General features: G+C 44.2%; 1 protein-coding gene across 2 annotated transcripts in view; it reads left to right on the forward strand.

Moving 5' to 3' along the window:
• Positions 1 to 23,678, forward strand: part of LHFPL2 (LHFPL tetraspan subfamily member 2) — a 36,613-nt gene extending 12,935 nt beyond the window's left edge. For both annotated transcript variants that reach the window (XM_082724822.1, XM_082724823.1), the window contains exons 2-3: positions 117 to 750; positions 19,636 to 23,678. In XM_082724822.1, the coding sequence (XP_082580948.1) occupies positions 321 to 750; positions 19,636 to 19,892 (687 nt within the window). In that variant the 5' untranslated portion in view covers positions 117 to 320 and the 3' untranslated portion in view covers positions 19,893 to 23,678. The remainder of the gene's footprint in view (positions 1 to 116; positions 751 to 19,635) is intronic.
• Positions 23,679 to 27,342: the final 3,664 nt, after the last annotated feature.

Raw genomic sequence — 27,342 nt, forward strand, 5'->3', positions numbered from 1 at the left:
CGGGGAGCAGCCCTAGCCGCCGCGCACTTGGCTTTGGGGTCCGCGAGCTCCCGGCGGCCGCGCTGCGGGGCGGAGCCTGGCCGCCACTCACCGCCCTCCTCCCTTCCCTCCCGTAGGTGAGGCCGCGCTCGGAGCTCGGACATGGCAGCATGACGGCCCGGGACCGCGCTGCCAGAGGCCGGCCAGGAGGAGCCCCCGGCTGCGGGAGCGAGCGCCCGGAGCAGCGACTGCTTCCTGAGGCCGCCTGAGCCTCCTTCCCCACCCGCCGGCTGTTGCTGTTCACCCCGTGGAGTCCCTACTTCTCCGCCTGCAACATCAATATGTGTCATGTTATTGTCACCTGTCGCTCCATGCTCTGGACCCTCCTGAGTATCGTGGTGGCTTTCGCAGAGCTCATCGCCTTCATGAGCGCCGACTGGCTCATCGGCAAAGCCAAGAGTCGCAGCGGCGCCGAGCCCGACGAGCGGAGCGGAGGCCCGTCGGAGCCCTACCACCCGACCCTGGGCATCTACGCCCGCTGCATCCGCAACCCGGGCATGCAGCACGTGCAGCGGGAGACGCTGTGCGGGCCCTACGCCGAGAGTTTCGGCGAGATCGCCAGCGGCTTCTGGCAGGCCACCGCTATCTTCTTGGCCGTGGGCATCTTCATTCTCTGCACGGTGGCCTTGGTGTCTGTCTTCACCATGTGTGTGCAGAGCATCATGAAGAAAAGTATTTTCAACGTGTGCGGGCTGCTGCAAGGGATCGCAGGTAAGCGTGCGGGAGAGGGACCGGGGCCCTGCCCTGCGTGTGCTGTGCGCCCCCTGCCCCTCGTTCCCTGCCGGTTGGGAAGAGCCGGCTCCTGTCCCGTCAGACTGACTTTCTCCCTTTTCCCTGTTGCACTGTCGCCCGTTCTTTCTCTCCCATGTTCCTCGTCATTGCTTATTTCCTTGGGCTCGAAGTTAATGGGTTTTGTTAGAGTAACTACTCCTACTTTTCTTTTCTTTTCTTTTTTCTTTTTTCTTTTTTTTTTTTTTTTTTTTTTGGTTTTTACCATTAAATTAAAAGCATGCTTTCCCGTCAGTGCATCCCGTTGAGGAAATTCGGGTGAGGGGCACCCCCCCCCCCCCCCCCCGCAGCAGGCACCCTCTGCTAAGAAGGAAGGCACGTGAGTATGGGGCCTTCAGTCTTGGGCAGTGGGTCCGGCCGGGTGCTGGGTCCCATCCCAACCACAGGACAATTTCACCTTTGGGAGAGGAAGAAGCAGGCTGGGAAGGAATTAGTATCAGCTGTTCTGTGTTTAATAGTGTTCTGGTTTAAATTGTCTGTCTCCTGTAGTCTGACAGAATGTTCTGTGCATTCACATCAGAAAATACAAACCTGCTCCACTTTCAGGCAATTTCTCACTAATGAGCTCATTAGAAATTGATGGAAAGGAGAGTCTGCACCCTTCACAATGATCCCGAGGAGAGGCAGGGAGTCGCAGGATAACTTCTGTGCGCCCCAGCGCTTTCATAGCCTTTCCCGGATGGGTTTGGAAGGTGGATCCTGAACCAGGAGGGCATCAGTCAGTCTGTATGGGCTCAAGGGATTTGTTCTGGATGGCAGAAGTATGCACACATAGATAAAGATGCTGCAGTTTCGAGATATCGTCAAGAAACTAAAGGAGTAGACTCTCACTTTGATTTTTCAGGGGGGAAAGAAATAGCTTTTTAAACAATGAGAACCAAGGTATTTGTTAATCTCAACTCTACCAGGAGAACAGTAATCCAGCCACAAACCCTAACTGAAGGCCACAGGTGACTCATCCCTCAGCAAATGCTAAAGGTTTATGCATGGGACTCTTTGACAGTGAAGATAAGCCCTGAGCCTGGTGTTCCAGGGCTGTAAGGAAACAGACCCCAAGTGAATTCACTGTAGTCTGCCTAATAGCAAGCTCTTGAGCTCAGTAGGGCTGGCTTCCAAATCAGCAGATCAAACAAGTTATTTTCCAAACAGCTGATAAGATAATGTTTTCTGTTCGTCCAATCTTTGGGGAGCCCCCATATATATGTGGTGGTTGGTGGATAAGGGCCTAGAGAAGAGAGAGAGAAGGCCTGCTGCACAGTCCTGACCTGTGTGCATGCAGAATATCCTCTGGGGCCCCCGTCTCTCTGAGAGGAATTGCCAGATGATGAAGGACTTGGGCAGTCCTAGGCATTCATAGAATTTGTGAAGTCAGGATTCTGATTTTCAGTTTTGCTTGAGATAAATATGCCACCTCTTTGGGCCTTGTCATTCCTCAACTGAAAAATAGAGGGATTGGAAAATATAATCTTATCTTAGTTTTTTTTTTTTTTTTTTTACTTTAGATTTTTAATTCTGTGAAGCTCATTATCCCCCTTTTTATTCTGAAATCTGAAGTTTATCCCCTTCAGCTTGGCATTTTACTTCCCAGATAGGTTAAGTAAGATTCATCTTTTCCTTGTCAGAGAAATGCCCCTACTTTATTGCACTGAGACACACAGTGCCTCATAGGGATGTGTATATATGCTGTGTGCATAGCAAAACTTCTGCTGAGAAGTACTACCAAAGGCTTTTGAAAAGCCAGAAAAAACAGGTGGATGAAGAGAAGGCAGTGTACACAGTTTATTAATCCCGTCAAGAGCCTTGGTTGACAAGAGAGAAGTGGATTTCTGTGTAATTTTTCTTTACTGTGTGTATGTCCTCATCCTTGGTGATTCATGCCTTTACGATGAAATTTACTATCAAATTTCTGGTATGCAGGCAAAACTCCTGCTTTGTCATCCCTAAGAATGCTTTTCATCTTGAGAAACTTGTGCCTTCTAGCACTTGTAGCCCTCTATAGCCCGAATGGGGCATCTTGGGCCGTAACACCTAAAGCTGTCTTTTACAGTCATTCAGAAGCAACTTACAGACACCCTTTCAGTCTTATGATTTACATGCAGGTTTTGAAGGGTCGTGGTTGGGGGTGGGGCACAAAGGGAGAGGGAGGGAGAGAATCCGAAGCAGGCTTCAGGCGCAGCATGTAGCCCATCATGGGGCTCAATCCCTTGACTGTGAGATCATGACCAGAGCTGAAATCAGGAGTCGGATGTTTAACCAACTAAGCCACCCAGGCGCCCCCACGCAGTTTTCAATAAGGTGTTAGTCTAGTGTACTCAGTCTCAAAGAATGAAGATTAGTCCAGCAAATCTTTTAGTGCTCTTGTTTGCTATTTCACATAAATGACAAATGTTCATTTGGCACAAAGATCAGTGCATGTTGTAGGAATTATTCATACACTCCAATGAATTATTCCTGACTTCCATTCCTCCCTCTCTCTCTCTTTGTATCAGGTCTCTGGGAAGAAGAGTTGAAAAGAAGAAAATAGTAGCATACCTGAGATGTTAGTCTGTTGGTCACCTATCCATCCCAAGTCTAGATTTTCTAAGAGAACTTTCTCCCCACCCCTCTCAGTTATGTTCCCTGTGAATACATACAGCATCCCAGAAAGTCTGAGATTACTTAAAATTTCGAATTGGCAAGAGATAGAGATTCCTATGTACTCAGACCACCTCTCTGGAGCCCACTCATCTGAGGGTAAGAATGGAAGTACAGGAAGAAGTAGTTTCTCAGCCCAGTCTAGCAGCATCCCCCTCAAGCAGAAATCGTGGGTGAGACTGACTACGCAGTGGACTCCCTCATGGTTCAGAGTGGGGGGTGCATCTGTAAGGGATGCTTGGTGGGCTCTTTCTCTCCGAATGGAGACCTATGCTGGGTAGTTCAGACCAACATAAATGGCTGCCATGGTCCTTGAATCTATGGCTGAGAAAGTTGCCCCACCAGTGTCTGAAACAGCTGACTTGCTTTCTCTCCTGTCGGCCAATATGTAATAGCATCTGGGCGGCCCCAGCCTCAGCCAAGGACTGGGTGCAGCTGTGAGCATCAGTCTTCCCTCCCCTACCCCCCAGTTCTTAGTCCTGGATCTCTCGGAACAAATGGTGAGAAAGGAACTGTTGCCAGTGCTACAAGAGCATTCTTTGGAAATACACTCAGACTGTGTTTGCTCTTAAAGCTTTCATTTTGGCAAAAGTAACATTTTTGTAAAATATAACTGGGTGAAAAATTACAAGATACTGTAAGCACATTCCTTAGTACAACTTTTTTTTTTTTTAAGATTTAAAAAATTTATTTATTTGACAGCTATCACAGAAAGAGAGAGGGGAGTAAGCAGGCTCCCCGATGAGCAGAGAGCCCGATGCAGGACTTGATCCCAGGACCCTGGGATCATGACCTGAGCCGAAGGCAGAGGCTTAAACCACTGAGCCACCCAGACACCCCGATTAGTACAACTAACTTTACAGAGTAAATGGGCCTTGGGTTTGTGTAGCCTCGTTGCCTACAGAAAGTGTAACATAAATTATCCAAATCTGGATATTTTGATTTTAGAAGTGGGTATGAAAGAATTTGATACTTCAGTGGAACTCTCAGAATCTAGATTATTTAAAAATAATAATAAGATACAACTACTGACTGTTAAGTTAACCCAGATATGGGATTTGCCTTCAAGATCTAGCCTGCTGGTGGGCACCCCTCTGATATTTTCTAAATACTTAGCACAGACGCCTTTGGAGTTCAGTACTTCTCTCTCTCTCGCCTGAGAGGTCAGGCTTCACCTGCCTCGGCATCAGCCCTGACCTACCCTTCCGGTGGCTGTGAAGCGGCCGGTTTGACCTCACTTCTCTGAACCTCTTTTCTCACTTGTAAAATGGGCATGATGACGTATAATACAAACCTCAGGGTTGTTCTGTGGATTGAATAAGATCATATGTGAGAAGAAAGGTTTAAGCATAGTACTTGGCACACAGTAAATAGTAAGTGGCAGCTTTGTGGTTATTAGAGTTTATCTGCTTCCTTGGCAGGACTTAGTATTTTTTTTGTTTCCTAGAATTCCCTCATTTTAAGGAAGAGTGGTTTCTCTTCTACTCTTTGGAACTGAGCTTGTTCTGGTGGGTATCAAGCATCACTATGTTGTATAGGGCCATTCCTCGCCCCTTCATAGCCTGCTTGTGTTGGGGCTGAGTGGCTTTGGGGGGACTGTGGGTGTCCCTGGGGCAATTTTTTCTAAAGCAGAAGATAGCAGTTGAGTCGAAAGGAAAACCAAGAACTTCCTCTCACTGCTCTTCTGCCTCCTTGCTGGAGGCAGCTCCTCGCCATTGAGCCTTGACTGCAGGTGGCTTTGCAAGCTCCCTCCATAGACTAAATCACAGGCTGATTGGTCTTCACGAGGTGAAGTCTTGTCCAGAACTTGGCAGAGCCAGAAACACGCATCAGTCCGGAGCCCTCTGGGATTCATTACAAAAGCTGGCTAACCGGCCAGCAGGGTCGTCGCTGCCAGCTGTCTTCCTTAGGTTGTGACCTGGATGTAATCCATAATGAAACCGTAGAACGCAAAGATCCAGGTTTTCCATGACAGCATCGGGCAGTTTGTTTTTAGAAATGCATGTAGGGCTCTCTTAGAAGCCCATGGAATCCCCAGTGACTCAGGTTTGGGACAGAAGCCATTAAAATGAGCTCAGGATTTGGCTGACTTCTTTTGGCTTGGACTGTTCCACTGGGGTTGCTATGAGGGTTGGACTAGCACATGAGCTGCTGGGCCTGGCTGCTGCTGTCTGTTCAGTCGTCATCCTATGCTTGTTTGCTTCTTTATGTCTGCCTGGCTCTCACGCTCTCTGCTCCCCGTAGCCCTGTCTCTATCCATTTCAGTCCAGCAGGATTGCCTCAGCAAGCTGCTCCACCAGTCTGACCAGATAGATCACTGTGGGGCTTGCTGTCTGGGAGAGAGGGCGTGCTCATGGGACTCCCTCTCTGTTGTCATGGCTCCACCTGCTGTGTGCGGGCTCAGCTTTCTGGGAAGTGAGCAATGATGGAGGATGAAGGAGAAGAATATGCAAAAAAGGGCAAGGAATAAAAGCAGCATCTGAGAGACGAGACAGGTGGAGGGTTTTGCCTTTGCTGCTTGTAGAATTGCTTTGTCAGAAATCAGAACGTATGTGGGAGTATGGATAGGCTGATGAAAGGTGCCATGGTCACTGTCTAGGACTGGGTATTGCCATTGCTGTTTTTCATAGGCTGAACAATAACCTTAGCATCAAGCCGGTCTCAGCATGTATTTTGTATTAACGACTCAACCTGGTCTCAGCATGTATTTTGACTTATCCTTTGCTCTACCCATTCACCTCCAGGCCAGAAAGATCAGCCACTGCAGAGGAGAAAAATAAGAACAGGGGCTTGCAAAGCACAGGGAGAGAGGAAGAGATTCCTAACTCTTGCAGTGATCTTGTCCTGTAGTTTTACACCTGAAAAACTTACCTGGCTTTGTCCAAGAAGGTAGTGTGACCCTGATTGCCCAACTTCAAAATCCCCTCAGAGAAAAAGCAAGAGGAAAATAGAGGAAGCATCCTGTGCTTTTCCTTCTTAGAACAAAGCACTGGAAGCTTCTGGCTGTCAAAGGGAGGCTCTTCATTTCTGGCTCTCCAGACAGAGAATGTCTCCCCGCAGAAGTCAGGTCTGACAGTTCTGTGCCTGAATCTATTTAAAAATACCAGCAGGGGCATCTGGGTGGCTCAGTAGGTTAAAGCCTCTGCCTTCGGCTCGGGTCATGATCCCAGGGTCCTGGGATCGAGCCCCACATCGGGCTCTCTGCTCAGCCAGGATTCTGCTTCCTTTCCTCTCTCTGCCTGCCTCTCTGCCTGCTTGTGATCTCTGTCTGTCAAATAAATAAATGAAATCTTAAAAAAAAAAAAAAGAATACCAGCAATTATGACACATTTACTAATTCATCAGCCCCTAGTAACCCTCTGGTAAAAACTGAAGAAATGTTGTACAGTAGGCAAGAATTAAATTCCAGTTCAAGGAGCTTTTATGGGATGCCTACTAATTGCAAAGACCTGTAGACTCAGGCTGCTTCCCAGCCATATTAGAGAGCCCTTGTTTCATAAACTGTACCCTAGAGAGGCAAAAATATGTATCTAAATGACTATATATAAAGGGAACAGAGAACTCAACCATATCATTAGATCAAAAACTACTCCCTAAAAGCAAGTGCAGGCATTGATTTGAGTAAATCCAGGGAGCAGGATCTGTTTTTAAAGAATCAATTGGAAGGTCCAGAAGAAAATTGCAAATTCTCTTAAAATTCAGAAACAGCCATTGATATGCAAATAAAATGTGGAAAGCGGTTTGCCATGGTAACCACTTAATTACAGACGTAAATTATCATGGGGCCATGGATGATGTAGGTTCAGATTCCATGAACAAATAATCACTTAAGTATGGCTCTGAATATTTCCATGAGCAGTTCAGGCAGGCACTCTGCTTTAAGAGCTTAATGCATGGGTCGTATTCTAAGCTATGATGCCACTTGGAAAGTAATCTACATCCAGGAATGAAGAACTGCGCTCCAGCACAGCCAGCCCCAGCTAGCTACCAGTTCCATTACTGTATATGGGCTTTCCAGTAGCTTTATTAAATATCCAGGACTCACTCTTTTTTATCTTTTATTTTTTAAAAAATATTTTATTTATTTGAGAGAGAGAGGGCGAGCGTACAAGCAGGGTGAGGGGCAGAAGGAGAGGGAGAAGCAGTCTCCCCACTGAGCAGGGAACCTGATGCGGAACTCAATCCCAGGACCCCGGGATCATAACCTGAGCTGAAATCAAGAGTTGGACACTTAACTGACTGAGCCACCTAAGCCCCCCCATGAATGACTTTCTTTTTTAAAAGATAATCCCCAATACCAATACAATCTAAACTAAACTTTGAGAAGGCAAAGCCAGTATTAAGAATTTCAAACCAAAATGCACAAGTTGCTGTGTATTGAGAGTTTTGAGGCCAACCTCAAACCTCAGGGTCTTGTGTTGAAAAGACACCTGCTTTAGTGGAAGAGTTATTTAAGATTATCTTAAGGTTATCTGGACCTTAAGACTAAGACTTCAGCATGCAAGAAATTTGCTTACTGTCCTAAAAATTTCATAGCTCACAAACTAGATTTTTTTTTCACATGTCTTTTACTCTGCTACACACTGCATTTTATTTATCTTGGAAGTTTATTTTGAATGATCAGTGTAATTTGGTTATAGTCAAACAGAAGCTCTATCTTAATTTTGCATGTCAGATGAATAATTTATCAAGAAAATATTTCATAAATCCTTCCCAGTTACATGTAGTTTAAAAAATAGCTTCTCGGAAAAAAAAAATAAAGAAGAAAGAAAAAAGAAAAAAAAGAAAAGAAAAAAGAAAAAGGCTTCTCACTCGGAATGAGAAGGAAACTGTACCACCAATTCACAGGAAGGGATAATCTGGCTAAATTATTTTGTGGGATGCATTTTAACTGTTAGAGAGTTAAGGCTTTAGAAACTGTCAGTGAAATAATTTGCATATAAACATGAATCATTGCTGAGAAAGACTTCAGGAGGCTTCAACAAGGGAGAAACTGCATCTTTCTTAAAGATTGTTTCTCTGTATATTTTAAGGGCATCAGACAGTTTGTAACTGATGGTCATTAATTCTGAGTAATTCTAACAGAAACTTCCTCTGGGGGCCTTAGTTGTAAAGTCTTTTTATGACAGTTGTGCTCTGATTGTCTTCCAAAGAATTCTCTTTATGTTGCTCTATCATCTGCTGTCCACCCCCGACCCTGGAAAAGTATTTTTCTTGCCAATTATAATTCCCTGAGAGTGTTTTTAGTAGGAAATCAGTACCATACAAGATTCTTCTGGGGAGATGATAGGAGCATTAATACAAACATTAAAAAAAAAAATTTTGACACCTGATCCTTCACTTTTTTTCTCCTTCCCATCAGAAAATCTTGTTGGTTAAAAACCTCTGTTATTAATCATGTATGAAGATGACATGTAGAAATAATCTGCCTAACAAAGACATGTGGTACCATCCAAAAACCCTTTTGATTACCAGTGAACCTTGGCCCTCCAGTTCCTGGTCTGCCTATCAGAGCAGAGTTACTCGGTGTCAAAGTTGCGCCCACTCTGGCTTGTCCACTAACTCTTGAGATTTTGAAATGAGGTTCAGCGAAAGCAAGTTTAGATTCTGGATTCCAAAGAGACAGAATTCCAAAGAGCCTTCTTACTCTTCAGCGCTATTACTTGTTTCTTAGAAAGGTGTCCCCAGGGGCGCCTGGGTGGCTCAGTGGGTTAAGCCACTGCCTTCGGCTCGGGTCATGATCCCAGGGTCCTGGGATCGAGTCCCGCATCGGGCTCTCTGCTCAGCGGGGAGCCTGCTTCCTCCTTTCTCTCTCTGCCTGCCTCTCTGCCTACTTGTGATCTCTCTCTGTCAAATGAATAAATGAATTCTTTAAAAAAAAAAAAAATGAAAGGTGTCCCCAGCCTGGCACAGGCCACCTCTGCACTCTTCTCCCCTCTCTGCAGAGGGGCCTCTTGCCCAGCATTTACTGCCTTTGAATGAATCCTGGTCCATCCATTCTGCTGAGGTCTCTAGCGGTCCACAGCAAAAAGAAGAAAAGACAGGGACATTGTGAGATTTCATAGAGCTGAATGTATTCCATTTAAAGAACTGCCTTCCTGGGTGGCTCAGTGGGTTAAAGCCTCTGCCTTTGGCTCAGGTCATGATCCCAGGGTCCTGGGAGCCTGCTTCCTCCTCTCTCTCTCTCTCTGCCTGCCTCTCTGCCTCCTTGTGATTTCTGTCTGTCAAATAAATAAATAAATCTTAAAAAAAAAAAAAAAAAAGAACTGCCTTTGATTCTGATTACATCCTTCACCGTTTTTGTGTTAAAATATCCTTTAAAATATCCTTTTATGAAATGATGAGGAAAGGAGAAGATGGTTTTCAGTGTCCTTATATCAGCAAAATAAAAAATATTGGCCTTGTAGTAATTTTTCTGGTGATTGTACTAGTGTGCAAAGTCCAGAAGCGTGGGAATTACTCTTCTAGAATGTAAGCAAGGGTGCAGATTGTGTCTTTTTCACATTTCTATCTCTACTGTTCAGAATGACCTACATACATAAGTCCTCAGTCAATGTATGTTATTGGTGAAAACATACTACATACACAAGTCCTCAGTCAATGTATATTATTGATCAAAACGCGATCTGTGTTATGATGATCTCTACAAGCCCAGCCATAAATTTCTAGGTGTCTGGAAAAGAGTAAAGTGTTCTCCAGTGCTGCTAAGCCTCAATCGTGACATGACCTCTGCCCTCCCAGACACGGCATAAATAGATTAATGGAGCTATTATCCACAGAACTAACTGGCAGCCACTAAAACCAAATTCTGTTTGGCTTTTACATAAATTTTCATTGAAAAATTGAAAATCCTTAATGGGCAAAGTGATGTCAAAGGTATAGATTAACCAAAGATGGCAGTTCTTGGGCAGAAATCCTTGATTCATGTTATAACTAATACTTCGTTGTATTACTTCTGAAATATTCCTGACTCTGAACGGTGAACCTGATGTTTTGGTACTGAGGACAGTGGCCTGCCTGGCATCTGAGAAGTCAAGCAGGCCGGAATACCATCGCCAGATGGCATTGCAGCTTGGGAGATGTAAGCCCAGGACTCTTCTTGGGAGGAGGGACGGGCCCTGAGAGCCACCATCTTGGTGTCTGCAGTTGTCCTAAGCAAAGTGTCACTCCAGCCAGATGGCACAGACTCAGGGCGATATCCCTGATGTGCGATGTGAAACAGGCACATCTCTTCCAAACACCCGAGGGACTTACGCCCGTGCTGCATAGTTAATGGCAGAAGGATGCAGGAGGAGGGGGCGGGGGGGCGTGGCGAGAAACGGAGATCATTGGTGTGTTCTGTGAATTAAGAAAAGCCACTTGAAGGGAGTGAGATGGTAGCACAGTGGCCTGAGCTGCTGGTGGAGGATGTAATCTGGGGGCTGTCTGGGAATGCTTTTGGTAAGAACACAGGGTATGTTTGCTTGTGGATGTGCAATTTTAGACAGTTCCCATTCACACAGAATCTGAACAAAGACAAAAATGTATGTGGAATATATGGCTTACATTTTTTCCCTCTAGTCCAGTAGGTTTCAGGCTTGCTTGCAGTTTTCTGCTCCCGGGTGGTCCGCATCCTGCGGAAGAGGACATCCTAGCAAACCTGAAATTGTTCTGGCCTGTTCCCTAGGTTTTCTTTTTAGAAATTTCTTTAGCCAGGGGCAACCATTCCACAGTGGCATATGTAGTGAAGTGAGGAGGCCGGTGACATTTGGACTGTAGTGAAAGAGGTGTGGATAGAACTTCTCTATTCGTTGTTGTCTTGCTGTGGCGTTAGCAAACCAGCCTGAGTGAACGATAGGTGACCCTTTATTTTGGTGCAGCCTTTCCCTCCCTTTGTCCCCTCACAGCACTGGACCGCACAGATGTCTTTGCCTTAAAAGCTGGTGTCCGGTTCGCAGTGAAGCAGCCGCAGCCGAGCACAGTGGCTCGGGAGTGGCGTCTGGAGCCCTCCCGCCTGGATCTGAGGCCCGGCTCAGATCAGCTCAGATCAGTGCGGGGCCTCACTGGATCCCTGCAGGCTTCCGCTTCCTCGTCCATCAGGTGGTCAGAGGAATTGTACCAACCTTCAAAGCTTGTGAAAAGGACTGAACCAACTAAATTTAAAGGGCTTCCCCAGTGCCTGGCACATTGTAGTGCTCAGGAAGCATCAGGGGTTGCCACTGTTAGTTTAAGTTATTCTGACCATTAAAAGGTTCTAATCATCTGTATAACCTTCCAGGTTTAAGGTATTCGTTGTGAATGGAACTTGGGAGAAGGCATTTATAGCTTTAGCTCCATGCCATCTTTACTTAGAATCTAGCATTTTTGTCATAGAAGACCTTTCCAAAAGGTTCTTGTGAAGATGTAAAAAGTAGAAAGAAGATAGGAATCAAAACTGACGTGTGAAGTCAGCCCACAACACCACCTGTGTAGAGGACTGTGGTGTAGACCCTGAGTGTGGATTTGGGATAAGGATGGAGGAATAGAAGCCAGGGAGTAGGAAACATACTTCTCACCACCGTTAACAAGTTTCCCGTTGAATGGGAGTCCCTCTGAGCTCAAACAGTTGCTGATCCTTTATGGGACAAATGGATTTTATGTCACAGTTAAGACTTCTGATTTTTTACTCTCACTATTCTAATAAAGTTTTTCAGATAGTTGTATTTGCTCCTTAGAATTTCACAGGTAAAAATTTTAAATAAAAAGTACATTTCTTCTTTCTTAAAAGATTAGAGAGAACCTGGTTTAGCCTTGTGTTATGACTGAGAATGATTGCTACAGAATGTCTCACCAAGTCCCTGCACGTGAGGAGTATGTCGGTTCATAGCATGACAACTGGGGCGAGAACAGCGTGATGACCAGTTCAGTGGGTGGGACCTGGAGGTGGTGTGACAAGGTGTGCCTTTCTCAGAGCTTGATACATTTGCCTGGGGGTGCTGGGAAAGAGAAGTGTCCCCACCTAACAACAGTTGATGACCTATCAGCAGCTATTAAGGACTGCCAAAATGACTTCCAGCTGTCAGCATAAAAGAGGACTTGGGGAAAAACTGAAATTTAGATGAAGAGAGCTGTAGTGTATGGATAAATGTTAACTAGCATCCCTGCATTTGTTGCAAACCACTGTGTACATCACTCGCTCTGCCACATGATGGGCTCCGCCCGAGAGCTATGTCTCTGTACACGGTATTCCCCTCCCCGAATGCAGACCGTGCGCACCAGGTGCTCATTGGCGCCCCTGCCTTCGGGGCTGCTGCTGGGAGGGGGCCTTCCCTGCGCCCGAGAGCAGTTCTGCATTCTCTGTCTCCAAGGCTGGCATGTTCTGTTGGTCTTTCCATTGTCCAGTCTCCTGCTGCTTCTGGACACCACCCTTCCCTCTTTTGCAAATACCATGGTCCCCCCCCCCTTCTTCCTTGTACCTCGCTGTTTTCCGTCACCTGCCATTTTTCCTGAACTTCTCCACGTCTGCCCCTGCATTGCTGCCCTCCCAGCTGGTGGCCTGGGAAGGCCCCACGGGAGCAAAGCTTCTTCCTCCAACCAGTTTAATAACTTGGCCTGTGTGTTACCTTGATTTCCTTTAAAGCGTAACATTTACATCACAGTGCCCTGTCCTTCCATTCACCCAACAACTATTACTAAGCACCTATTACATGTCCTAGAGTGTTTTAAGCAATTGGGATACATAAAGAATAACTGACAAAGTTTTTCCTCCTTATGGAGTTTACACTGAAGGTGGTGGAGACAGACTGTGAACTAAATAAGTTATTATATCAAAAGGTGGTGGGGACTATGGAAGAAAGAAAAGGTGTAGCCAGGGTAAGAGAGGTGAGGTATGCTGGGATGGTAAGAGGACAAGTTATAATAGTAAATAGGATAGTCAGGGTAGGATTCAGGGAGAACCGATTTAAAGACTTGATGGAGATAAAGGAGTCAACCATATGGGAATCAGAAGGAGCTTTGCAGGCCCAGGAAACAGTTAGAATGAAGGCCTTGCTGGTTAGAGTAATGTGGGCTCTGAGGGAAAGAGAGGAGTCAAAACTTACTCTAAGGTTTTTGTCCTGAGAGGGTATAAGAGTTGAACTCCCACTTGCTGACATGAAGTGCTCAGGGCAAAGACAAGACTGAAGTGGGTAGCGGCAAGCGGGAGTTAGGTTTGGATGTAATTTTCAAGTACCTCGTTAGACATCCAAGTGGAGTTTAAGCAGGCAACTGGATAGTGGATCTGGGTATCAGAGTGCAGGCGATGTCAGCCTGGAGTGTTTAAAGCGTGGGACCAAGTGTGATCAGTAAGAATACAGAGAAGAGGACAAAGGATTGAGCCCTGGGCACTCCAGTGCTAAGATACCAGAAAGTTAATGACAGCAAAGGATACTGAGAAGGAAAAGCCAACACAGCATCCCCCCTAGAACACTGGTGGATGCTCTGACATGCTTGCAAGGAGGACTGTCCTGTCTTCGTTTTCTTCTAAGCCTGTACTTAGTATTCTTTTCTTTTGAACTTGCTGATTGAACGTACCACTCCCAGTAAGCCTGGAGTGCTCTCTGAGCTGTGTCCTAGAATGGGACTGGGATACTGGAAGCCAGTCCCTCTCTCGTCTGATTTGCTTTACTTCCTGTTGGAGAGGTGGCTTCCTGAGCAAGGGAACGAGGTGGAGGGGGCATGGTGGCGGGGGCAGCCTCCTGGCATTGTGCTTTAGTGAACTGAGCCGGCTCAACAAAAACTGGAGTGCAGGCTAAGCTAGGTCCACATCCCAGATCTGTGAGTCACAGGGTAGACCTGAAGGGAATCAGCAAGGGGTTCTGCTGGGTTCCTAAATGAGTCAGTGGCTATTTCAAGGAAATGAATTGAACTCTTGACCTCTGTTATCCAAAGTTAACGTGACACACCCATCAGGTGTATGGTAAGTGCTAAGACGAAACTGCCATGTAGACTAAGGGAAGTCAAGTTTTCTGCCCTCAGGGGGCTCAGAGTCCTACTAGGACTCTATCTCAGAGCTGAGTATAATGACTGGCACTTAGATAACTCAGTAAATAGTTGTTGAGTAAGTCTACAAAATTAACAGTGTGATGAAGAACTGAAGAGAGACAGGGTAGTGGAAGCACACAGAAGACCATTCTGGCAGGAAGTGGTGACAAATGTTTCTCATGGAGGGGACACCTGACTTGAAGGGGAAAATTCCAGGTAGATGAATTCCCCAGGCGTCAGCATGAATAAGAACCCCGTGTTCAGGGAATGGGGATTGTGTGACCAGAATCCTTGAGTGTTACTAGCCCTTGTGTGTTTAAAGCCTGTGAAACCCCACATCAAGCCACTCCTGCACCCCCGCTGTGGCCACTTACCGCCGTGCTTGGCACTCAGGGAAGGCACACAGTATACAGTCAGGGGACTCACCTCACGGAATTACCGAATTGGAACCCAAATTTATCAGAAACTATTAAGCCTGCTGTCAGCTGTCTACTGTGCACTCACTCTCCAAAGAGATGAGGATATCTGATAGCTTTAGAGTGAGCTTCTCAATTATAATCTAGTGAAGGCTGAGTGTTGGGTCCCTCAGTGGGAGCTTCTCCACAGGATGATAGTAGCAGTATCAGCGGGCCTTGTTTTCTTTGTGTCCTTAGAAGAGTGCTTTGCAAACTGAGGTCTAGTTAGTCTTTGCTATTTAGTCTGAAAGCCTGTCTGAAGAGGAAATAAGATTTAAAAAAAAAAAAAAAAAAGATTTTATTTATTTTTATTTGAGAGAGAGAGAGATCATGAGCACGGGGGAGGAGACTCCCTGCTGAGCAAGGAGCCAGATGTGGGGCCTGATCCCAGGATACTAGGATGATGACCTGAATCCAAGGCGGATGTGCAACTGACTGAGCCATCCAGGTGTCCCAGGAAATAGGAATTTGATGTCCAAAGATCCATTTATTATTCTTTGGGACAGGAACCAGACTTTAGTTCTCACATTTTCAGGCCCACAAAAAAGACAAGAAACTGCATCCATCCCCTTGGCCAGCTGGAGGTGAAAGAGTGATGATTGTGTGGTTGATCTGGAGGGAAGGAGGTGATGCTCTAACAGCCAGGAAAACACTGTGAAACGGCCATGGAGCCTTTCCTCATTTCCTTCACAGACTGAAGAGCTGTGGTTCAGACTTGACTCCCCCCCCATGCCTGGCATCTCATGAGGCTTGAGATGGTCATCTTCAGACCAAGTAAAATACTATGTGTTGTATTCAGGAACTCATAGTCTTTATAAAATTGGGTGCTTGCCAGGATCACAGAGAGGTTTATCTTCCTACCTAAGGGATTTGCTTAAAACTTAGATTTGATGACATTATTTCATTCCAGAGCAGTAGCAAGAAAATAACCTAAGATGTACAATTCTGTGGTCTAATTACAGGAGTCAATAAATGTGGACCACAAAGCAAGAGGACTAAGACTTTATCTCTCTTGGTACTTTTTTTGAACCTTCTACGTTTTAGACACTGGAAATGCTATAAGACATAGTTTCTGCCCTTTTGGAGCTCATGGAGTCTAAATATTTGAGTTAAATCCATACCACATGCTTAGGGTGTCCACAGAGGCTGAAGATTCCTGTACAGTAAGACTGAACTGCAGAGAATCTGGGGTTGAGTCTGAAAGCTCCACCCAGGCAGGGGAAAATGTTATTAAAACTGCACAGAGACACAGTGGGCATTGCATTGTGATAGCTGGTGTCTAACTCACATGGCCAGCCTCATCGAGGTCAACAGGACTGTGTCTCCAGCCGGTGGTGGCATCTCAGGTAGTCCAAGTAACTATCAGTTCTTCATTTTTTTTCTTTCCCAGGTAAGGCTGTCATGCCCACGTGACTCCATGATGAGCAGATGGTACCTTCTGGGGTGCCATCCCATCAAGTAGACCCATGGCAGAGGTTATCACAGCTCTGAGTCACTGTTTCTTTCGCTGGTGATGATTTTCTTTGGGCTGTGGCCAGTATCACTCTCCCTGCTTTCCTTCCTCCTAGCTGGGCCAACTGTTGCTTAATCAGGCACATGGGAAGAGATGCCCGTCAGAAAAGTCAAAGCCTACTGGCCAAGTCGCTTACTTTGTCAATGATGTCCCCCTCCCAAAACAATACTGCATTAGGGCAAGGTGGTGGAAAGACCCCAGAGACCATTCACTACAGGCTGGCCTAACTTTAGAAACTACTTTTTTAATAAGTACATAGGAAGATCAGACCATTTTCTGGCTTGGCTTCTTTGTGAAATTTAATCCAGAGCACACTTCACCTTCCCTTTGGTCTCCAGCTGTAACCCACAACCACGCTGAGAGTCCCTAAGTATACTGCAGACTGAGAACCAGAGAAACCATGCTAAGTTTGTAGCAGACTTGGTATGTCTGACTATAATGCCTGTTGTTTGACATGCCTATTTAAGACTTCAGTTTTGTCTCATTAGTTGGTGTCATTAATCCTACTTGGAATTCAGGGCACAAGTTTGCTTCTAAACACTGGGATTCAGAGCCCTGGAACAGGACAGTGTGACAGGCTAAACCAGCCAGCTAAGAGTCTCTACTTCTTTTCCTGCTGACAAATTTCATTCTGATTGGTATCTGTCAAGTTATTTTACTGGTTTTCACGGGGGACACTGTGGTTTGGAGATTTTATTTATGTTGGGTTTATATCATAAGCCCATCATAAATGGGAGATTTATTATGGGTTTAACTATGTTCCAAGCCCTCCTCTGAGTACTGGCATTAGAGTGGTAAATGCATAATACAAAAATCCCTGCTCTCGTGGAGTTTCAAGTCTAGGGTGGAGACGGATAACCAAAGATGTAAAACAGGAGGTTGAACTACAGGATCTGTCCATTTTTATAGGTCAAAAATGGTCAAATATTGCAAGTTTCATATGACTCAAATATATTCTGTTGGTCATAAATGCTAAGGAGAAATAAAGCAAGGAAAGGGGGAGGAGGTAGGTGATTGAATTTTAAGTAGAGTGAAATGGAAGACCACCCTTACGACGTGGCATTTGAGTGTGGCTAAAAGCTGTCTGGAGGGAAAGTTCTGCAGGTGAGAGAAAGAGAAAGGCCCGAGAGCAGTGGAATCAGGATGTTACAAGGTAAGGACTCCTGTGGTTGCTGGAGAGGAAAACCTGAATTGTTAAACTTACTGGAATTCCTTCAGTAGACAGCCTTTGTCTAAATACTAGAAAGATGAAAAATATCTTGAAATTATTTTTGCTCACCTGAAGGCCCACTGTTTCCTTTCTCTCACTGAGACGTAGGTCTTGCATTTTCATGGTATCAGTGGTGTTAATGACAACTCTGCTGAGTGCTGGGAGGAGAGGTCACCAGCTAGGGCAAGGTAGACAGGGACAGTTTCCTCCCTCTGACTCACTGACCCTCTGCAGATCTGGAGAAGGCAGTCTTGGTGTTTGTCTAGGTTGGCTGCCTGTGTGTCAGCACAGATCATGTCCACTGGGGCTTGCAGACATACTAGCCCACATTTTATTACCCTCCCACATGGACTGCCCTGTGGGCTTATAAATACTCAAGCTGAAGCTTTGGACAAACTCTAGGTTATTGAAAGTCTCCCTGCTGTCCTTATTCACAAATTAATTGGCCAGTAGCTACCACAGGATTTTCAGATGGGCTGAAGCACCTCAGGAACCTTGGCTGAGCTATTAGAAAGGGGGACAGCCAGGGGTGCTGAGCAGTGGTGCTGGAGTGAACGTTCGTGACAGTGCTGTGAAAAGCAATCTGATGTTGTGAAAGTAAGGATGATATTATTTATTTTAAAACTGCCTACTTCCCGGAAGAGTCTGAGACAGCCAAATTAAGCTATTCTGAATGTCCTATGACTAGCTAGATCCCAGCTTGGGGAGCAGAGCTGTTGGGGGACCACATACTCCATGCTTTCTGTCTTTGGTCCCAATCATATTAAAACACATTAATTTTCGGGGCACCTGGGTGGCTCAGTGGGTTAAGCCTCTGCCTTCAGCTCAGATCATGATCTCAGGGTCCTGGGATCGAGCCCCGCATCGGGCTCTCTGCTCAGTGGGGAGCCTGCTTCCCCTTCTCTCTCTGCATCTCTGCCTACTTGTGATCTCTGTCACATAATACAAATGATATGTACAGTTAATATTTTTTTTAAGATTTTATTTATTTATTTGAAAGAGAGAGGCAGGGAGAGAGAGCCCGACTTGGGACTCAATCCCAGGACCCTGAGATCATGACCTGAGCTGAAGGCAGATGCTTAACCAGCTGAGCCACCCAGGCACCCAACACTGGGCTTTTAAAGGGACAAGCAGCTAATGCTCCCTTGACTGGGACAGGCACCAGAGCTTGACAGGAGAGGCAGTGAGCTAGAGAGTGCCTCTGAATCCTTCTGGAAGTCCCAGGGATGCTACCTCACTGTTTCCAGGGTGGTAACTGAGGACCTGAGGGCGGAGACTACCAAAGGGCCATTTACCTCAGCTGGGTGAGGTTTCCTAGGGAAGGAGATGGGAATTAATTGAGCTTTATCCTAGGCCTTAGAAATACAGAAGAACTAGCTGAGTAGATTTAGATCTCCCCAGCTAAGTAAAATATGTTCAGTTGGAGAAGAGTTTATTTTTCCAAGGGTATTAAATTGTAGTTTGGCTTCTCCCCTCTCCCCAAATTACTACACCTTTCAAAATATACCCTTAAAAGAGACCTGATTTGCTTACTCATAAATGGTAAACTTTAAATTGCTTGTGTTTATATATGGGAGTGGTCTGCCAAAGGCTTTAACCTATTACCAGTTGCTAGTCCATGTTCCAGTTTTGTTCTGGCTGTTACTATTACAGACTACACACTTTAATATCCACAACCATTTTAGGAGTTAAGGAGTGGCCAGTTTTACAGGTGAAGAATCATACCCAGACAAGTTAAGAAACTTTCCTAAGGTCACCTACTTCATAAGTGGCAAGAGCTTAAATTCCTTACCTCAGAGTTGCCCCCTGCCAAGCTTGTGCTCATTTGCTTGCTCTCAAATAAAATCTTAAAAGACAAACAACTTTATAGAGCCCAGTCCACATTTCACTTGTGGGGGCCTTAGTTTGCCAGCCTCTGCCTGGGGGAAGGAGGAGGAGCAGTTCCAGCCTCTGCAGTTACTTGCTGTATACCGCAAAGCTAGGGGGTTTCACCTGTTTTCTCTCCTGCCTCACAGGCTTGTTCCTGATCCTGGGTCTGATACTCTACCCAGCCGGCTGGGGCTGCCCAAAGGCCGTAAGCTACTGTGGACACTATGCGTCAGCCTATAAGCCCGGAGACTGCTCCTTGGGCTGGGCCTTTTACACCGCCATCGGGGGCACGGTCCTCACCTTCATCTGTGCTGTCTTCTCCGCCCAAGCAGAAATTGCAACCTCCAGTGACAAAGTACAGGAAGAAATCGAAGAGGGGAAAAACCTTATCTGCCTCCTTTAGTTTGGAAGAGACCTACATGCCATTTTCTTCCTGGGTAATTTTGTGAAACAGTACTCGTCTGAGTCAGGTGAAGAACTAGCCTTTATCTACCAAAGCCTACATTCCATGGCCCCAAGCCTTAACAGGACCAGTGCGGGGCAATGTCCAGCTAAGTGATTGCACTCCAGGGCTGCAGTTCAAACTCTCGGAGGTGGAATACGAAACTACTGCACGAACCCTGACACACAGTTGACAAGTCTATCTGACTCTATCTTCTCCAGCGCTCATAAAGGAGAATGATCTAAACCATCAAGGCAGCAGTTCATCTGGTAACAGGAGGCCAGAGCTACATGTGCAGTTTATTCTGAGATGTATTTCTGCCACCAGGGTGCATGTCTGTAAGCATCCCTGCCTCAGAAAGAGGTTTTGGGGTTGGAGTTTTGGTCTCCTCCTAGTTGTTCTTCTGAGACTAAAATGAAGATTGCATACTTACGGGGGGTAGCTTATGTGCTTGAGGGCATAATATGACCAGAGGGGTCAGCAGGTCAGTGTGGAATCCCATTGTGGAGTGTGCTCTAGGCTGAATTCCGGGGTAAGGTTGGACTGACTGAACTGTCTCTCCAAGATTTTAGAAATCTGAGTAAGGGAAGAATAAGGACCGATATGATCATGGGAATGAAAGTCAAAAATCCTGCTAGGGAAGACAAATTCATTGCACTGCCCAGCAGTCAGGCTAGCACCAGTACTGGTCCAGTCTCCTTGTCTAAAGGAGATCCTGTGTTTTTCTCCTAGGGTTAGGATCGAGCTTTGACTGCCAAAAGGAAACCTCACCCTGTTTCCTCATTCCAGGAACAGAGGTCTCCAAGCCAACTGTGGCTCATTCAGATGTTCACTGGGAGAACTTACCAGAATCTCAGCACTTGTGGGGAGACCTTCTCCCACTGTTTGGTAACCATGGGGTAGTCGGCTGTATTTCCAACCCCAGCAGTGCAGAATGACCTTCTTTGCAGGAAAAAAGGAGCTAGTCATGAGAGTTAAGTTTCTCCAGTTACTAGTGTTATTTCTGAAAGCAGACTGCAGCATTAAATTACTTCAGTAGGTGAGTTGCATCAAACCTTCATACCCAGAGAAGTACAGAGTAGAAATTTTAATGCAAAAACAAGAGTGCCTAGCACCTGTCTATGCCTATTTACAAAAAGAATGGAACACCACTATTAAAAGGGATTCAGGAACTTAAAATCTGGTTTCTATGAATTGCCAGTAAAATTGATTCAGAAAAATGGAATTAGCCACCACCTCAAATTTACTTTGGAATGATCTCAGTGGCAAGAACCTAGCTGGTATTACCAGAGCTTCCTAATCGCAGAATGATATAGAAACACTCCTTCACATAGTGTAAGCAAGTGGAGTGGACCTCTGAGATTTCTGGAAGAATTAAAAGTACGGGACTATTTGGGCTTATGAATCTGTTCCCTGAGAGCTTGCTGTGTGTTGAAAGCTTAACAAATAATGACTTAGTACCTTCTTTGGGTAAGGTATTGTATGCTAAGGGCCACCAGGCACAGAAACCAGATTCAGATTTTACAACACTGCCCATAGTGAATCATATCCAGGCTGAGTCTAAAACCATGCCTTGGTGCAAAACAAACAGTTGCTTTATGTGTGGATGGAATGGGGCAACTGAAGTTTTATTCCCTTCTGGCCTTTGGCCTATACCACAAACCATCTTATCACACAGATTAAGAGCTAAGGGCAAGAGGGGTGGTGGTGTAGAGCCAGGCCTTAATTGGTTCACCATTCTTAGACCGAAGTTCAGAATTAGCAAGATTTAAGTCCTACAACCTTGTTTTGTTTTGAAAAGAGAAGGAGTAAATAGCCTCATAGAAGCCTACTGTAGGGGCTCAGGAAACATTAATCCTAACACCACACAGAAATAGGGTATGGAAGCCGAAGGACAGAGTTCCTATCCCTGCTGTGTATTTTTATGCTCTAACCACTTCCAATGCCCAAAGTCACTACTTTTTAACCCTTAGCAATAATTTTCATTCCAAAAAACAGCAGCCAAGGGGGATTCCTTTCATCAGCAGATTGGCTCCAAAATCAGTGTTAGGAAATGGGTTCTCTAACTCCCTTTTCACAGACAAGTTAAAGTCCTAAGCTCTGAGGACCTTCTGAGAATGGCCATTATCTTCATTCCCAGACTGCTCTTTGGCTAAGGTGGTGGTGTAGCTCCAGAACACCTGATAAAACAGTCACAAGTGAAAATGTTACTTCTCTTGGCCAGAAGGAATTCACCCGACAGTGTTTTTATTCCATTATTCCAAATGCTACAGACAACAAAGCACATGCACACATATCACCCCAAACTACTACAAAGTACTTAAACACTGATTGAATTAAAAGCAGAGCAGAGATGGAATTTCTGTAGCAGAGACAGAGTAAGAACTAATGTTGGACCTTTTAAACCTTCCATCCGTTAGCCAGGCTTTGGGAAAAATGAAACCTTAAAATCGTGCTAGTCTACACCAAAACTGTATCGCTCTTTAAAAACCACTGAATATGAGGAATGTATTAGACATATGTTAAATAATTGGACTGATTGTTGAACCACATTTTCCTAATAAATATCAATCACCTAATCACCTCAATCCAAAAATTTAATATACCTGGACCATTACTACTACCAGAAAAGTCTTATTTATTTTTGCCTGCATCTGCGCTTAAAGTTTTGTGACAGGCTGGGCTTCTCAATGAACTCCAAGAAGGCAAAAATACTTGCCTTGGATTCTGTGGATTTTTTTTAAACCTGTGTGCTAATTCAACAATTGTTACATTGTGTAAGGATTTTTGTATAGTTTTCAAACATCTGTGGTGTAATGATCTTTGTTAAACATGTAAAGTGCCATAGCCTTTTTTTATGTGTAGCATATTTAAAATATATATATGTATATTATACATACACAAGTCTGTGTGAAAGATGTGCAATAACAGGTGTATGTATGTTTTGTTTTTTTGGAAACTGGACAGGAGTCAGAACAGGGATTGTTTCTGTTTTGGCAAAGGAGAGTTAAACATTTTTGCCTTCATGGCCTAGTCATTAACCCATAACAATTTAAATGCTACACAAACCGATGTGAAGACAAGACTGGTATGAAATCATTGATTCCTGGGTCTAAATTAAAATAATCACTAGATTTATGTGAAAATTAAGCCAGCACCAGGCCCAGTTAATGCTAGTCTTTCATATGAAATGTGAAGCTGCCACATTGCCTTTTCTGTTAGTGCAAAACTAGTAGCTGGTACATAATCACTAAGGAGCTTTTTCTTAACATGCTTTGATAGACCACGTTAATGCTAGATCACTATTTAAGGGCTGATCTCACACCTTCTTCGCCATAAAAGTCTGGTTTAGAACAGACCTCTCTGTGCAATAACATGTGGCCACTAGAAATCCCTGGCCTGCATTTGCATTTGGGCAGCAATGACTCCCAAGGGCCAAAAGAGTTAAAGGCCTTTATGACTGGGATTTTCTTCTGAGACTGTGGTGAAACTCCTTCCAAGGCCGGGGGGTCATTAGGTGCTTTGGAGGAACTCAGCATCACTTGATATTCAGTAGCCACTTGAGCCAAATAGAAAAACTGTATTTACCGCTAATGGACTCAATTTGAGCCTTCAAATTTATGGTTATCCTATTATATTGTAAACTAAATACATTGTTTGTCTAGCATTGATTAGGTTCCTGTGCATATGTATTTCACAATGCCCTCCCCTCCCCAGATTGGAATTAAACCAGATTTTGGAAACTCATTCTGATTTTTTCAAGTCTAAGTATATTGGTTTCAACAGAATTACATAATTTTCTCAAGAAAACACCTACAAGTCAACTTTTATGTTAAACACTAACTGATATATAATATTAATGATGGGGGAAATATTCAGGTATTTTAACTATTCCATTTATTAGTTATATATCTGTATCTATATATCTTAAGGTTAGCTTTAACTTCGAGATTAAGTACCTATTTCTTCCTTGGAGAAGCATCAGCATAAAAATGGGGAGGGAAGAACTCTCAAGTATTATACAAATATCTTAATTTTGCAGTAAATTTAAGAACTATGAAAATGCTTCCAAGTATTAAAAACACTTTTAAAAGGAATATGTATAATAATGACAAAGAATAAAGTCAGCTAAGGGCACAATCTCTTCCAACAAAAATACCAAAATTAAAAGCCAGTTGTGGGGCAGGTGCACATCCATCTTTCCTGAAGGTAATCCTCCCCATAGAAAGCCTCACTGAGAAGCAGAATTCTACTTTAGACACTCGAAGAGGACACTATTAAGACTTATCATAAACTCTTGTTCAACTCTGCATATCCCATGAAGCACTTACCTGACAGAATAAACAAAAATGGCTCTTTCAAGGGCCTGTAACCTCTGAAACTACTTTTATGCTTTGTCTTCTAAAGATACCTGACCCCTGCTAAGCTTCTAATAGAAACAAAAACTAAAAGCTGACAAAATTATTCAAATCACAAAAGAAAAAGTTTCTGAAAGAATTACAATATAGGTAGTCCAAGCAAAATCGGAAATTTTCACTTGCTTTTTCAGCTATCACATATTTAAACCAAAAGAGAAGGGACCCTGGCTTTACATGTCAGCAGAGGCTAGAGAACCCTCGCATGTGCTTCCCATTTCATCCCTAGTTATTACTTGGCAATTCTGCTACTGGATCAACTTGCCATGACTGATCTTCCCTGGAACACTGCATTCAACTTATTCCTAGCTCTCCTTAGTCTTTCCTTAACATACAACCACTTAAGAACAGTCTTGACTATTGAAAAATTAGACATGTATTTTAAGTGCATTATTTAAGTGGACATGTATTTTAAGTAGTTTCCATTAATTCACTACCTTTTCAACTCTCAAACACTAAAGAATAATGGCATCAAAACCAACATGTAGCCTACTCTTCAAAGCAGCAAGAACCAGTAATTGTCTTTTCTTTCAGAGTCCCTATCAAGCAGCTTAATCATTTGGCTGAGGCCATCTAGCTGCTGTCCCTACTATCTTCTTCTTGCAGCTTCTTCCTCACCATGGAGAGTTCTGCAAGATAAGTCTTTAAGCTGAGGTACACAGGATGTAGATAAAAGCATAAATAAGTAAAAGGAAGCAGTAAAACCACATAGGAAGGAAAAGCCAATCAAGTAACATGTAGATATTAGCAGCTTTTTGGCTTTTTATAGTCAGATATCCTGAAAAATCTAACACCTACAAGGCAGGCAGTCGACCACGTGCCTCTGGGGGAAACCACTATGACCTGTTCTCAAGAGAAGAAAATTTGAAGAAAGCTTCACCATCTCGATGGTGAAGACCATGAGATGAATTAGAGATGCTGTGGAAAAAGAATGGAGAGTTTGGTGACTAGTTAGAAGTGGGGGGTGGGGGGTGGGGACTGGGGGGAGGGGTGTTATTGAGGGTGGGAGGGAAGGAAAAGATAACAAAGAATCCAGAATGATTCCCAGGTATTTAGCTTGGGCAGACTGGGTGGAAAGTGATGGTATCACCCCAACATCAGAAATCAAAGAGGAGCAGAAACAGTATAAAGGTGGAAAGGTTCAGCTTAGGCTGCCAGAAGTCATGTGTGCAACCTAGAATATACTGTGGAGAGAAGACCAGGTTAGACCAAGAGATGTGGAAGTCATCAGTATGCACGACAGACAGAGTTCTTAATTACTGTGTACTTTCTCTGTGCACATACTGTGTTAAGCACTTAATTCATTTATTCATTAAAACCCAATGAACAGAAAACTATCCTCATGTTACAGATAAGTTGCTACTCAAGTAACCAAACTAAACTGAATTTGCCCTAGATTAAAAAGCTAGTAAGTGGCAAAGTCAAGCTCAAAGACGGGTCTGACACACAAGTCTCAAGTACTCTCAAACAGTGGTAGTTTCCTGTACCTAAACTAAACATGATGAAAAGATGGCCAGTACAGGGACGCCTGGGTGGCTCAGTTGGTTAAGCAGCTGCCTTCAGCTCAGGTCATGAACCCAGCATCCTGGGATCGAATCCCACATCGGGCTCCTTGCTCGGCAGGGAACCTGCTTCTCCCTCTGCCTCTGCCTGCCATTCTGTCCACCTGTGCTCACTCTCTCTCCCTCTCTCTCTGACAATAAATAAATAAAATCTTAAAAAAAAAAAAAAAAAAAAGATGGCCAGTACAAATCCTGGGGCAACTTCCAACAAGTCTGCGTAGTTAAATCTTAGAATAACTTCTATGTACAACTCCAAAAAGACCACACACCGTAAGATAACTACGGATGAAAACTGCTCTTTCCTCCCTTTCAGAGAAAGACCTCATTTTTCCTACCTTTGATGGCAACACCCTGTCTCAACTCAATCCTGGAAGTGCCACTAAAAAGTCATCAGGTTAGGATATATGACTGTGGTTAAACAGACGATGACTGGATAGTTATTATTTTACTATGAATAATCTCTCATCCAGGATAAACAGCTCTTATTAGCTAAAAAGCCTACTTTCTTAACCTAATAGTTAACCTAATAAAGATTTGACTTCAACTAAAGTTTCTCCAAACATACACACAAATGCCAAAGACTATTTGGTAATGGTATGGCAGGTACTCACCCACATGCTGTAGAGCTAGGCCTTGGTGTAGAGACTTCAAATACAAACTGTGCTTTTTTTTCTTGGGTACTGATTTTTTTCCTAGGGCCCACTGTCCCTAAAGGATAGATATGAATTATGGATATGAATTTTGGATATGAATGTGGAAAGATGGAAAGGGAACAGAGTTGAAGAGAAGTGATACCATGGGTATGATGGGGCAGAGGCAACCCCATATGTAGCAGGAGTCAGAGGACATGGGTCTAGCTGCTCCTTCACCACCGCTCACTGAATGACTGGGATAATGTTCTAATCATTTATAAAAATGGAGCCCATAAAAGAAATTACAGCATAGGTTTGGTGTGATGATTAAGTGAGATATTAAAGCAGTTAGTACACTCTCTGGTATAAAGTTCTCAATAAGTGAAAGTTACTGGAAGAAAATTAAAGAGAATGTTCTGTCTGCCCAGACTGTCATTTATTCTCACAGATTAAGAGTTGTGCTAAAACTTATAAAGAATAACATAAGTAGTTGCTAAAGCCAATCTGAATTTACCAAGAGAGGCTCAATGGATTGGCTACCTGAGACCACCATTTCTTTTTCCATCCTAATCATCTATAACTTAGTGCTTTCAGGAAGAAGATTTCTCTGTGGATGCAGTATACGTGGTTACTTCTATTTAGCAAAACCAAAAAGATAAAAAGGTTAGTGTTGACTTAGCCCATCATCTGTGGGACACCAGAATCTAAGAAAACAAACCCGATTCGTTGTCAAAACCTAACGGTGGCAAACATGTTCCTTTAGAAAAGGAACATGCAATATTTGCAGAGTGTGGATAGAGAA

Source organism: Mustela nivalis, assembly GCF_964662115.1.
Source record: "Mustela nivalis genome assembly, chromosome: 3".
Taxonomy (NCBI): domain Eukaryota; kingdom Metazoa; phylum Chordata; class Mammalia; order Carnivora; family Mustelidae; genus Mustela; species Mustela nivalis.